Here is a 14,836-nt window from a genome sequence, read left to right on the forward strand (position 1 = left end):
TAGGCTCATCAAAAAATAAACAATCTGCCACAAAAAAGATAATCTTTAGCATAGTTAAGTATAATAACTGTTATTTGAATAAGTTAACAAATTAGGGTAGATTGCTTCTGTAATTCATTTCCTATAGCACGAGTTTAGGTTACTGCATTAAGCTTCTGGAGTGGGGGTTGGAGATGGCATTCAGTACCTCATACTTTGGTGAAATACAACTCTCACATTCAAAAACTCAAATTTTCTTCTTTAAACTTGATTGAGAAAGTATATTCATCACTGGGGCTTAGAAATGGGAAATAACAGAATTTTTGTGTCACTTTTAGAACCATATCATCATATCCGAATTATCAATCAATAGCTGTCTTATTGAACATGAAGAGTAGAATGATGTTCTTTAAAAAAAAAAAAAAAAAAAAGGATGGAAATCAGCCTGTCACCTTTGGGTAAAATTCAAAATTCTGTTTTTATCAAAACGCCATTAACTTGTCATGTATTCTCTCTGCATTTGCTTTCTGGGCCTGTTCTCAGTCTCTGAGTGGATGAATAAAAGCCTCTTCTTAAACATCAACTTTCCCCTCTTGTTTGAATCCTCAGACTTGGTCATCATGAGGAGCTGTGACAGCACAGCCTTCCATCAGGGAAGCAAATGTGATGAGAGTTACATTAGACAGAAGCCTAAAAGGAAGGCCCGGATCAGGAAATGCAGCCTTTAACCTAATCATTGCTCATCTCCAGGCGCTGAAGGGAGCGGGCAGCTCTGCACACAGAAAGCTGAAGTGGCTAACACTATCACTGTGCCTGCATTTTGATCAGAGGGTATAGGGTATTGCAATTTGGAGAACTTTTTCCTCCCTCAATGGAAAAATTTGAGCCCCTATATTATCTGACTATTTCCTCAAATTTTGTATTCTTCTTGTCATAAGGATATAATAAAGATAATGTTCCTAAAAATGTCATTTTTGACTGTTTTATCCCCCCTTTCGCTTTAGTTCCTTACATTGTTGGGGGTATTTCTTCCATCTTAATGTCTAAATACCTGTCATGACCAGCCATCCTGACTAATCTTTTCTCCTAACATAGCTTTGTTGATTAAAACTCATGTATGAAGTATGTATATATGAAATATATATTAAGTACATATATTAGCACATGATGATTCTACATACCTTTCAATGAGATGAGTTTCATGCTTGGAGAGGGTTACACTCTACCTATGCATATTTCTATGTCGTTCTTCATGAAGGTCTAGAAGATTTTCTTCACAGGTTAGAGTTTGGGGGTCAGGATGCACTGCAGCCTTATCTTTTGGCTGCTGTGCCTTCGAGGAGAGTTCTGGAACTCCAGATCTGGTTGAAGAAGCATTATGTTCTTCTGGCATTCCAGACTCACCTGGATTTTCTGAACTCTCCTTTTCACTGCCTATCCTTGAAGGAGTAGTTAACTCTGAGCTTTTTCCACAGACATTAGAAGCTTGGGGGGCACCATCCACTTCCTGTCCAACCCCACCTCCTTGTGGAAGGGGAGGACTTGAAAGAGCCACTATGTCTGCATGATCAGCTAGGAGAGGTGTATTACTGAACTCGGAAGAGCCTGCTGCTGCTTGTAGTGGCCCTGGAGCTTCACCAGGAACTGCGGTTTCATTTGGAGGAGCGCTGGAGAAACAGGGTTTGTCTTCATCAGGATTGTCCTCAACACAGGCCTCGAAGAAGCATTCAGTGTCTTCCTTGTCTTCTGAGCCAGAGTCGGTCATGTCCGGTGGCAATGGAGTGTTGCTCTTCTCTTCTACGTAACTGGTGACCTCGCCGCAATCACTGTCATGAGATGAGAGAGATAAGTAGGAATAAAAGTCTCCTTTTCTCAGCTGGATGGGCCGATGAGAATGTTCTAATACCTTCTCCTTGATTTGAGTTAATGAAGTGGGAGCCGCCACCTCATTTTCAGGTTGAGATTTACATTTGAGGGCCGTTGAAGCCATGTCGATGATTTCCTTAACAAAGTCGTGTACGGAACCATCCTCAGCATCTTTTTGATGGAAAACATCTGGCTCACAGTCACAACAGGAAAAGTGGTCACCAGTGGAAACATTTCCCTCTGTTTCATTCTGTTCAACTGCTAGGCAGCAATCAGCAGATTTTTCAGCCACATTTGGTGCATCAGTGGATGAAGATTTCAGTACATCAGCGTCCTGTCTGTTGATAGCACTGGTTTTCGAAGGCAGTTCTGGATAAGACTTCTCGGTGGGAGGAGAAGCAGTACTTTGATTTTCAAAATGGTGGTACTTTTGACATTTCTTTGGAAGGTGTCTAATAGTTTGGGGAAGAGAGTCCTTTATGGCAATATTTGAATCATCTGAGCTGTCCATAAATGCTTTGCACTTACAATGCTCACTCTCCGGAATCCTCTTCCCAGTTGAACCAAGATTTTCTGATTCCTTTGGAATCTCATTCATTTTGTCCTGCCTTTCTGAAGTACTTTCAATATTTCCATTTTCCATGTCTGCCACATATGGATCTTTATTAACTTTGAAAATATTTTTCTTATTTTCACCCTTTGTCCCTAACTCGCGGGTGTGGAGTAAATTCTTCCCATTTCCATTATTTTCAGAGAGATGTTTTATGGAGCCATTCAGAAGGGCCTCAATGTTCAGGGTATCTGAGGAATCAGTCATCTCACTACTACTTACATCTTTACTGCCCCTTATTTCATCGCTGACACTGCACCTTCTCTTATCTCTTGTCAAGGAGAACTTTGGTCTAATCCAGGTCTGCAGCTCATTCTTGATATAGTCCAGCCCTGATATCAAGTTGCATTCTTCATAAATTTCATCATCTGTGGCGATACTGGAGTCATCATCCTCATCTTTGATGCAGAGCTCCTCTTCTGTCAAGGTGAGGGTAGAACTGGAGAGGAGGTCACTGTCATCTTCATCATCAGTGCAAGCAGAGGTGCAAGAGACATTAACAATCATGCTGACATTGACATCACTTTCATCAGCCACCGACCGAGTCAGGCGCTTCCTGAATGATGCATTCGATTCCGGGATCTTGTTCTTGTGTAACACAATATCCTCTGAGCAAAGAGAGAGCTCGTCACTGCTGCTAAGTTCTGTAAGAGATGCTGGCGAGTCTTCATTGATAGAAGATGCTATGTCCAATGACAGCTGGCCAGTAAAGGACATCTTTTGGGAACTGCTTTGAAGGGTGATATCGGAAACACTTCGCTTTATCTTTTGCTCTGAAGGGCTCTGGATATTCTCCAAACGATTCAGGAGATCTAATGTTCTTTTACTCAGTTCACCAACTGAGCCACTGCTCACACTTATGTCCCCAGAGCTGTGACAGCTAAAAAGATCTTCATTGCTTTTATAAGAGGTCAACCAACTTTCTAAAGAAGTACTTCGCTGGAGGCTGTCAGTGCCATTTTTAAAGATGCCCAATGCAAATAAATCACCCCCTGGAGAAAGAGACTCAATAGATGAGCTATGAGATAAAAGGGACAGCTGTCTGGCATTCTGCATGCCAGTCAATGTCTTCTCTACCTCACCACTTTTATATGAATTGCGATCCATTTCATGGGCTGCACTTGCCAAAATCCTTTCATGTGGAGGTGCATCTGGTTGTAACTCTGTAGCCTGATGTTTAGATTTGCAGGACTTCTTATCAAAATAAAAACCATGAAGCAGGGGATCCTCCACGTGTGCCTTTTCATTTTGTGACTGTTTCATTATCATTGGTAATCTGAGTTTTGAACCTTGGAGGTATGAATAATCATAAAATGTAAACACATCATGTTTTCCTTGTAATTCGTCTCCCAAACAATCAGGGGTATGTTTGGTAACACTGTTTAAATCTTCAACTTTTCCATTTACACAACTCACTGGTGAAATGGATAACTGAGAGCTATTTGGAAGCTTAATTTGATCCCCCTCCTCTTTAAATTTCTGCTTTAACATGTTAACTGCATCTCCCATTTGTGGGTCCAGATGTTCGGTTTCAGGGTTACTTGGGGACCCATCCACCACATTGAGCAAGCACATTTCAGAGTTGGTAGTGGTTTCAGTGTCTCCTTCACTGACAATTCCACTCTCACTGCCAGAATTTTGGCTCATGTCTCCTCCGTGGCATGGGCAGGGCTTCACCAAATTGGAACCCCCTAGAAGATCTGGCAAAGATTTGGTAGATGAAAATGAAGAGTCTTTGCTGAGACTCTTGGTTAAGACACTGGGCTGTGTCATGCCAGTGAACTTTGGACTGTTTTTCAGGAATGGGATGTGGTTGTCTTCATAGAGTTCAACATTGTGGAGGCTATAGACTTGGTAAATGTGTGGACTTGATGGGGCAGTGATGCTTGATGCATATTGAGCTGCTCCGTGGTCACCAGCCTCTCCTTCATAACTGGGGTCCTCACTGCCTGTCTCTTCAAGCTTTAAGGAAGGCATGACAGGTTGGGACTCTTGATCGAGGTCATTTGATTCCTCATTCAAACTAATTAACTTGTTACTTATGTCAGTTTCATCCCATTCCAGGGCATCCTCACTTGTCCCATTTAGGTCCATATAGCCAGGATCAATCACATTCAAGGTCTCCTGTGTAGCAGAAGGGGGAAAAAAGAAAAAAGAATTAGGGAACACAGACATGACAATTTTATCCATTCAAAATCTCTTGGAAGAGTCAGGAAAGAAATTTGCCCCAAGCATGAATTTGAAAGATAGCATAATTATTGGCTCTAGTCCTCTCTGGAATAACATCCAAAACTATTCAAACAGGCTTTTCTATCAAAAGTAATTTGTCACTGAGGGCAATAACACAGATTAAAATGTAAGATTATTACAGTCAAATTGTAATTTATGGAATTAACCATTTCCTATTGATTCTTCTACATGTGTAACCTTGGATTGGGTTAAGATAACACTGTCAGGTAAATAAAGGTAAAAAAAGTATAGCCTATGATACCTCTTCAGGTACATTGACTCTGCTACTGTTTTAGTTCTGGAGTTCATAATGGAGTATTACCTGTAGCCACCTATGGTAAACCCCATTTTGCTTCTATTCCCGGGTTCTCCACTTGAAGCAGCCTAGGAAAATGGAGTTGTAGCTATCTGCAGAGCTAGTCACGGGCAAGAGGCTCTTGCTTGTCTGTCTTTTCCTCTGCCCTGCCTTTTAGGGTTCTTCCTCTTGATTTAGAATTTGGCCCTGTTCCCAAACAGACCCGAGAAGAGCAACATTTGATGGGTTTCCTGACCTACCTTTTCCTGGACCTTGAATCGAGGGCCCCTGTGCTGCAGGGCGCCTCTTAATCACAAGTCTCTCAGCCCCTCTCTTCCCCACACTCTCTCTGTGACAGACTTTCCACTTTGACCCTTGTTAACTTTTCTCGCTATTGTCGGCCCTGCCCCTCTTTCCTACTCCAAGGATGAAGCAGCTCAGATTCTCCAATGCTGCTCTCTGCCTGCATAGTTTGGGCATTAACCTTTCCTTGGATGTCTTGGTTCTAACCCTGCTTGGTGGAGCTTGACACGTTCTGGGACACAGAAGCTGAATGGGCTCCTGGACTCTGTCTATATTCCGCCACTACCCTCACTTGCTGTCCCGCTGTCTGGATTCATGCTGGAGCCAAGAGAGGGGATATAGGTACGGCAGGCCCTGACAAACAGAAACACAACTTTGCAGTCCAGTGTATGCTTATGCAAGGTAGCCAGGCTGAGGAACATGGCTCTAGAAGTATGTAGAGTGGCTCAAGTGCTGACTTTGGCACTAGCCTGCTGTATGGCCTTGGGCAAGTTGCTTAACTTTTCTGAGCTGCAGTCTCCTCATCACTTTTTCAAGGAGGTGAGCTTCATCTATCTTTGGAAATAATTCTGAGTACTAAATGAGCTAATGCTTGCAAAGGTCTGAGAAGGCAGTGGGTATAAAGTAGCTATAATTCTTACTGTGTGTGTAATTGCTCTAGAGTGGCCTTGAGTTAATGCAGAAGGGGTTCTCCGTGCCTACCTCATTCTCTCCTTCTCACCATTCCTTTCAACCTGCTCTTAAAATGACGAGGGATTCCTGACATGGTGGGCAGAGAGAGGTGCCCATCAGTATTAAAATGTCAGCATACTTGCACTGCAATTCAGAATTATTTTAACAGCCTGGTTGAAAAACAGGCCATGATGCTTTTGTTCCTCGGTAGTGGGAAAAAGCTTCAGCAGCAGCAGCACATTAGCAGAACTTACCTAAGAAACCCTCTATCCTTTCTGAAACTAATAGCTGGAGGATACCACACAAACACATTAAGTATAAAATACTCATTAGCACTTTATTAGACTGGATGTGTAAGAGATTATCTATATAGCCTACTTAAGTTTAAACGAGTCCAGTTACAAAGTAAACATTAATTAAGGGATAGTTTCAAATTTTATAACAGAAATCCTCCCTGCCAATGTTATAGCAGTTAATCCAGTACATGGGCAGTCATCACACTTGCTTAGGTATGGAGTATATTCACTGTGATGAATTTCTATTAGAATTTCTGTTTATTCTTTGCTTGCTGATAAAGGAAGTACTAATGACCAGTTAGTATGGCTAATGAATGTTAAAATCTTCAGCTGTAGGAGTTCCCCTTGTGGCTGAGGGGTAATGAATCTGATTAGTATCCATGAGGACACAGGTTCGATCCCTAGCCTTTCTCAGTGGGTTAAGGTGGCTGTGGTGTAGGCCAGCAGCTACAGCTCCGATCGATTTGACCCCTAGTCTGGGAACTTCCATATGCTGTAGGTGCAGCCCTAAAAAGCCTAAATAAATAAATAAATAAATAAATAAAACAAAAACCCCACCAAAAAATAAAAAAAATTTAAAAAACCCTTCGGCTGTAGAAACAATCACTCTAATCAAATAGTATATTAATTTCAAATACTATCTCAGCTGACACCATACTCTGAGGATGCTAATAAATAACTGAACTTGTCTTTCAAAGAAGCTCTTTTTGCAACTCTCTGGTGGACTTTAACATTTAGGAGCACAGATTTTCTGTGAGAGTCCCAAACCCAGGGGCTCACACTAGAGGCAGGAACTGTGCCATTTGGATGGACGCCTGTAACTTGGACTTGTCTTTCATGACACAGTTTTTTCTGACCAAATGCTGCCTTTATGGCTTTACAAATGCGAGCCTAAGTAAGTATAAAACTTGCAGCAGCATCTAAAAGAACAAATCCTTTGCTCACTAAAGTAGCTGGAGTGGAAAATTTCCTTAGGAAAAGATTAAACTTTTGTATGTAATACTGTCCTTTTCCCTTAATTCTTTCTTTCTATAAATCTCTTAAATTTATTGTAATTTCAACTCTAGGGAATATGTCAACTCTAGGGAATATGTGACAAGATCCATTAGAAAATCATTCACTTCAGACTTTAAATTTTACATATCAAAGAAGTGCTACTCACTATGCCCTCATACACTCTTTTCTGTTGTGAATTCTGTTGTTAAATTCTGTCAATATTTTTACTAAAATCTCCATTTCTTCAAGATTTAACCTCAACCGTAAAACATACCCTGAGGGCAAAAAAGTAGGAAAAATTACCAAAAGGAAGGTCATTAGAATAAATATCTATAATCTATATACATATAACTAAAAAGCTATCTTTGGAAAAAAAGACACATAGTGATGTAACTGGTAAGAAAATTATTTGGTTGAATGCTCTTTGATGATAGCCCGGTGTAGCCAAAAATCTTCATGCTAATCAAGCATTTGTTTTGTTTTTGTTTTTCTAGAAGAATTGTCTGGTACTTTTTTAAAAAGTAGCAAATATTCCTGTCTTTGATAAAGTGATAAATCAAACATGGCTTTAGAAAAACAATCTGAGAAGCTTTGACTGAAACCAAAAAGATGGTGAGTAGTACAGGAACTACAAATAGAGCCAGCCCTTCCAGAGATAATTCTGAATTAAATCCATTTGCTCAAGGGCCTTTCATTTACAAACTTACTTCACTGGTAGAGAATTCTGGCCTAAACCAATGGCTATATATAAATAATCACACACACACACACACAAACACACACATACATGTTTATAAATCTGCTCAAGAAACAAGTGGAATTAATTGGTGTTACTTTATTTTTTATTCTTGGAGGTGGGTTATTTATATTAGCACAATATGTACAGAGAAAGCAACTAATAGCAGCTGAAGAAATGATGATGATGATGATGAGAGAACCAAGATTCTAATTGCAGTGAATAATTTATATTTGAATTAACCTCCTTCTATACTTGTATGCCTTTAATCGAGTTAAGTCTCCTAGGATTTCTAGGACTTTCTTAAAATTTTAGGTAATTTTAATTTTTTTATTTTCATTTTTAAAAAATTTTTAATTAATTAATTATTATAATTATTATTATTATTTGCTTTTTGTCTTTTGAGGGCTGCACCCGCAGCATATGGAGGTTCCCAGGCTAGGGGTCTAATCGGAGCTGTTGCTGCTGGCCTACACCATAGCCACAGCAATGCCAGATCTGAGACGTGTCCACGACCTACACCACAGCTCACAGCAACTCTGGATCCTTAACCCACTGAGTAAGGCCAGAGATCGAACCTGCAACATCATGGTTCCTAGTCAGATTCATTTCCGTTGTGCCACAATGAGAACTCCAAATTGTAGTTTTTATGAGAGATGAGAAACACATCACCAGCTAAAGAGAGATGAAGGAACATGGCATTCAATAAAACAGCAACCCCAAAGAGATGGATATAGCTACCTCTGGATTCCTTTAATTTCCCTTAAAAAGTTGCAACTTTTGAAAAACTGAAGTATCTCAAAAAGACTAGGATGAACTGAATGTTCCAGTCAACATCTGGTCCTGAGAATGGCCAAAACCATTAGGAGGGCTTGCAATATATGTTCCCCTGTTCACTCTAGATACAGGTGTTTATTGAGCAACACCACTTGCAAAGCCCTGGGAGAAGAGATTTATTTGTAAAAAAGGAGAATACAACAAAAACATACAAATAAATAAAAATAACAAAAATATAAACAACATTAACCATAATTAAAGGTAAACATATTTACCCTAGGGCAAAGAGCAGAACACAGAGAAGTTCGAAGGGACAATGGACCAGAAGGAGAAAATAATATATAGATTGGAGTGAGGGGTTCAATTTAAATGAGGGGAAACTCCATCCTTCACAGAGTCCCTCTGCTTTTTTATTTTTTATTTTTTATTTTTTGCCACACTTGGAGTGTATGGAAGTTCACAGGCCAGGGAGCAAATCTGAGCCACAGCTGTGACCTATGCCACAGCTGCAACAACACTGGATCCTTAACCCACTGTGCCACAGCAGGAACTCCCTCACTACTTTTTTGATGCAATTATTTTCCCTAGTACCCGCCTCCAGATGCAAAAACCAAAGTGTCTGATCATTTGATGCGTATTTTCCTAAATTAGACTTAGGTAGAATTTTTTCTTTTTTAAAATAACATCAACAGCCATAAAAAACAACTACTCCCTTGGAAATGTAAAGACATTTTGAGACATTATGAGAATTCAGAGTTTGTAGTACTCTGCCTCTTGCTGGGCAGAAAACAGATTCAGAATTAGCACAAAAAAATAGAGATGAAAAACAAAATAGGATAAATAGCAAAAATGTTCACTGTTTAACAACTATCTGGGATATAGGGTAAAAATTCAAATGGATCTGGGTTTGAATCCCAGATTTCTGCCCCACTCCCAGGCTGCAATGTGTTCCTGGATAAGTTATTTCACATCTGTATGCCTCAGTCCATTAATCTATTCAGCATAATCAGAGTACTCTGTGTCTACCTTAAAGATTGTGGGAGCTTTAAATGATAAAATGCATGTAAAGACCTATGGGAAGAGCCCCGCACACAGTAGGGGTACAAGGATACCAGCATATACCACCTGCACTGAAGATAGAGGACAGTGCCTCTGACTGTTAGATAAACTTAACAGGGTTTACAAGAAGCGCTGGTGGTTGGGTGACTAAACTCTTTAGTGCAACCACTTGCATGGAATTCAATGAAATCAACATCCATTAGGCCCCTTACTCTCCCAAGGCACTGTAAATTGGGTGTGGTTTTTGTCTTTGCTGTCCTTACTGGGCTTATCCCTCAGGAACTACCAGATGAGAAAATACGCCTGCCTAGCCCTCAGCAAGACCCATAGCTCAAGGACTTTCTATTTCCTGAAAATAACCTTTTTTTTTTTTTTTTTTTTTTTTTTTTTTTAGAGGCAGGGCCATTGTCTGTGAAATCCTATCACAACTGACACATTAGAGCAATCAAATCCTGCTCACTATCTATTAGATTGACAATAATGCTAGAGTAACTTGTCTCAGCTCAGAAAACTCTTTGAAGTCTATCTCACACTAATGATCAGAAACTGTTCTGGTGAATGCTCTATTTCAATAACAAAGTTGATCAGAAACTCAAAACAGACAAGTAAAACCTCAAGTCATCTCACAAATCTCACTAAAATGAGTCCTGACATGGACATATTTCCTAGTCTTGGCTATCCAGATGTTTCTGAAATACTGGAAAATGAAAAATCCATTAGATGTCGTTTTAAAGTAAGTTTTATAATAGCAAAAATTGTTTCTGCTCTCAACAGGAACCAGGGACAAAAAAAGAGTTCAATATTGGGAATCAGGGGTTTTCTTCCCAGGTAGAAACCACAAGAGGGCAGGGGCTTGTCTGTGCCATCTCCACTAGCACCCTGGCACCTAAAACCTGTGCCTGGCAGGGAGGAGGTTCTTAAATAAAAATTTGCTGAGCCATTGAGGAAAGAAAGTTTGCCTGTGGTCTCATGAAATGTTGAAGAACTCCGGGGAAAGGTCCTGAGTTTAAATTCTGTCAGCTGGTGAATTTTCGACTTTCTAGCTGATAGTACCGCAAGTAGCCTCAAAAACATTATGGAAGGTTAAAGAAGACAGGCATGAAAAGTCGTATACTGTATCATCTCATTTATATAAACTATCCAGACTAGGTAAATCCATAGAGACAGAATGAAAAGTGGTGGTTGCCAGGGACTTGGGGGAGGGGAGAGTGGGGAGCAATTGCTTAATGGGTGTGGCGTTTCTTTTTGGGGTGATGAAAATATTTCAGAGTTAGAGGTGATGGTTATATAACATTGTGAATATACTAAATGCCACTAAATTGCTCACTTCAAGTGATTTATGTTATGTCAATTTCACACCAATTTTTTGGAAAAAACCAGCAGAGGTGTTCTCTTTCTTGTTGAGTTTCCAAGCCTGTCACACCACCAAACATAACAGGACATCATCATCACTCTATTGAGGACCTTGTTTATAAAAATATTAACGGGCATATCTGAATTCATTTATACCACTGTTCTATATTATCAATAAAGATAATTTTTTTTATTACAGGTTTCTTCGTTTGGTCTGCATGCATGCTCATCATTCCCAGAAATGTTGAAGAGAAGAACATCCTGTGTACAGCACTTCCCTTGGTTCAATTTCACTCATTTCGATGCAACAGTCTCTTGAGGAGAGAGAAGTATGATTCATAGAGCCTCTGGCAGGATCATCAGGGACCTTCCGATAGCCCAGTCTGATTCTCTTTTGCCCTTATTTTACATGATTGCTCCCTAGCATTTGACTCCATTTTTCTTGACATTTTCTCCTCCTTTGATTACCTTGATGCTAAGCCTCATAAAACCCACTCTAGCACACTGCTGAATGACAGTATGTCCCACAAATCTGTCTGGCTTCTTTTCACCCTACAGACTCCCCTGCCATAGGTTCAGCCACAGGAGGCCTAACAGTACTATTCTGAAGGGTACTGGGCTACACTGAGGCAGAAGGAGAAAGTGCTGGGGGAAGGGAAACTGCCAGAAGAGGGAACAGTAGAGCAAAGGCAGATGGGATAGAGCCTTATGGGCACCTTCAAAGGAAGGATGAGCCACCAGCAAAAGAAACACAGCAGGAAAATCCTAGGAACTGAGAGAAGAAGATTTTTAAAGTAGTGGGCCATTAAGAGTGTTATAGAGGCAGAGAAGATAAGAAGAATGGGAGGTGAGGGAAAGCCAGGGAATTAGCAAGAAGTCATTTGGAGCTTAGAGAGGGCAGGTCCTAGAGGCTGGTGGATGAGGAAATGAGCCCAGGATATGCTGAACAGTAGCCTGAAGGGATCCTGGTTCCCCAGTAAAACTGCAGTTGCAATTGGGAGCCTGGTAGTACCAGGTGCTATTCACCCCCTTTCTTGTCTTTCAGCACCAGCCTTGGAAGGAGAGCACAAGTGCGGAAACCATGGGGGCCACAGAATGTACACACAACTCTCAATTGTTCTAACAACTCTTCTGTCAACTCTGGACCCAGCAGCCCATCCTAACTCTGTATCTATTTAAAATCAAAAAAAGAAAAAAAATCATATTTCATACTTTTAAGGTTGATTTTGTGTTTGAAGTATAGGTTGCCAAGAACGTTAACATCTATAAACAGGGTAGTAACTGTGAGGCTATAAGAAAGAATTCCACAGAAGAAAGAAGGATACACAAAATAGAAACACTTCTTTCTACCCCTCCTAAAATTTCAGTATCAGAGTGCTATTTTGACTATCAGGCAATATGTTTGTGCCAATAAATTAAAGAAATTTAGATACTATCAAAAATCTTGGTATATAACCTCAGGGTTGGTATATTAAAGCTAGGTGACAACAGATGAATGCCATGCATCAAGCTATTTTTTAACAAATATTGTATAAATCATTATTTGTTAAGCATTACCTATACGAAAAAGTTACTTTCCTGCCCAACTCTGAGTGTTTCACTAGAAGCAACTAGAAAAATAATTAACTTCCACTGGAAAATCAATTATTATATCTTAAATATTGCTTTATGTGCAAACATTGAAATTTTTATTATATTCAGAACAGATTGAATAGGAAAATTGGTTTATTTATCTCTTTTTAGTTACTATTCTGTTTTCCAGAAAATTTCCCCCGAGTTTCAAGAAAGCACCTACATTTAGGATTATTTAAAAATGAATTAAAAAAAAAAAAACTTGGGAAGATATTTCTAAATAAAAGGAATTTCTTTGTCTGACCTCATCAGTATTGTGAAGGACTGAAACCAATAAAATGAAGTACAAAAGAAAAATAAGCTCAATGAAGCTGTAAAAACCCAACCACAATAAAATGGTGGCATTTTCTACATTCTACCACATGGTAAACCTATTTGGATGACAACAACAGACCCACATGCCAAGTTGCATAAATGATTTTTTCCCCTAATGATAACATCTGGCCCCATTCTTCTGTGATTGTCCTGCGGGGTGTTTGCCTTTTGACTGTCAGGAGTTGACATAACATTGGAGTTCTGTGCCTCGGGATGTAACTTTTGCCTCCCCTTTGCCTTAGCAAAAGGTACACTCGTGTTCCTCCTTTATGATAAGGACTATTCCGTTAATAAAAACCTACAAAGTATGTTTGTAATAAAGAGGAGGGGAGCAGTCCTGTACACAAATGAGGTTTACTGACATAAACTTGGGTTCCCAACTTTCAGACTGAACTTGAAGAACACAGGATTTGTGGTATGATCCTGAGGTAGCTTCATGTATGAGGAGAGCTTTGCCAACATGCCGATGTCTGCTGGTAACAGAGTTCCCTCATGTCCAAGATCCGTGTCCTTTATGAAATACATATTAGTCGGGAGCATTTTGTGTCTTTTCATTCCCAACAAGGTACACATTAAGAACCACCACAGTGTGTTATTACCAATTTTAACTGTTTGCTCCTCTCAGATAAACAGGGGGTATCAGATTCATTTAGTTTGTTTCTATTCAGCTCTAATACTGGGATTACAACTGACCATTCAGAGAAAAAAAAAAAAAAACAAGAAAAATGTTGGCCAGTTTGGATAAGCAAATTAGGAGTGACCCAAAATGGTACATATCATTTTAATCTCCTTTCTATCTAATCTGTGCCAGTCAACCAAACTTGCCTCTTGCTTTTCCTAGTTTATCATTGGATTGGCCCAGTGTTTAAGATGATTAACACGCAGGTCAGTTGTTTTCTTAAATGCTTAACCCTTGTTTCTACATCTGATTTTATTTCATTTGTTTTATGTCTTTGTTTTGATAGCCTCCTTTAAAGATAACTGACTACGGATTTCCCGTCATAGCTCAGTGGTTAACGAATCTGACTAGAAACAATGAGGTCACTGGTTCAACCCCTGGCCATGCTCAGTGGGTTAAGGATCTGGTGTTGCTGTGAGCTGTGGTGTAGGTTGAAGACTCAGCTCAGATTCCCCCGCTGCTGTGGCTGTGGTGTAGGCCAGTGGCTATAGCTCCAATTAGACCCCTAGCCTGGGAACCTCCATATGCCTCAGGTACGGCCCTAGAAAAGACAAAAAAAAAAAGGTAACTGACTTAAGGAGAACTAAAAAAAATCTCAGAATTGCTAGAACATCTCCCCTGAGCCATCACTGTTCCCTCCATTAAAAAAAAAAAAAAAAAAAGACTGGAGCGTATATAGGTTGTACTTGACCCTAGAAAAGTTGCTTCAAATTTCAGGATGAATTTTCCTAGAAGGTAACACATGTCTTTGAAGTAAGTTTCCAAGAGATTTTATACTTCTGATTCCTAGAGTCCTTAGACATGTTAAAAATGTAGAATCCCTGGGGATTTTCTTTTTTGAGCTCTCAAGGGAAAAATACTAAGGATTCTGAGATCTGATTAAATTTAAAAACTCAGTCTTGATTGGAATAGAAGCTCTGGTCCTGAGGTCTCATGAAGGAGGCTCTTGAGAGTTTTGAATGTCAGGACCTTAATTCAAACTGTAACCCAAATCAAAGGTTCCCAAATCAAAGAAATGTAAATTGCATTCTAGAGGAAA

The 14,836-nt window shown here is 39.8% G+C and overlaps 1 protein-coding gene across 15 annotated transcripts in view; it reads right to left on the reverse strand.

Annotated features, from left to right (window-relative positions):
- AKAP6 (A-kinase anchoring protein 6) overlaps positions 1-14,836 on the reverse strand; it is a 458,273-nt gene that overhangs the window by 5,186 nt on the left and 438,251 nt on the right. For all 15 annotated transcript variants that reach the window (XM_084968956.1, XM_084968955.1, XM_021099869.2 and 12 more), the window contains one exon: positions 1,161-4,579. In XM_084968956.1, the coding sequence (XP_084825082.1) occupies positions 1,202-4,579 (3,378 nt within the window). In that variant the 3' untranslated portion in view covers positions 1,161-1,201. The remainder of the gene's footprint in view (positions 1-1,160; positions 4,580-14,836) is intronic.

Source organism: Sus scrofa, chromosome 7, assembly GCF_054392235.1.
Source record: "Sus scrofa isolate SSC_HxYL_T2T_F1_AM1 chromosome 7, Sscrofa_HxYL_maternal_Yorkshire_Landrace_v2.0, whole genome shotgun sequence".
Lineage (NCBI taxonomy): Eukaryota > Metazoa > Chordata > Mammalia > Artiodactyla > Suidae > Sus > Sus scrofa.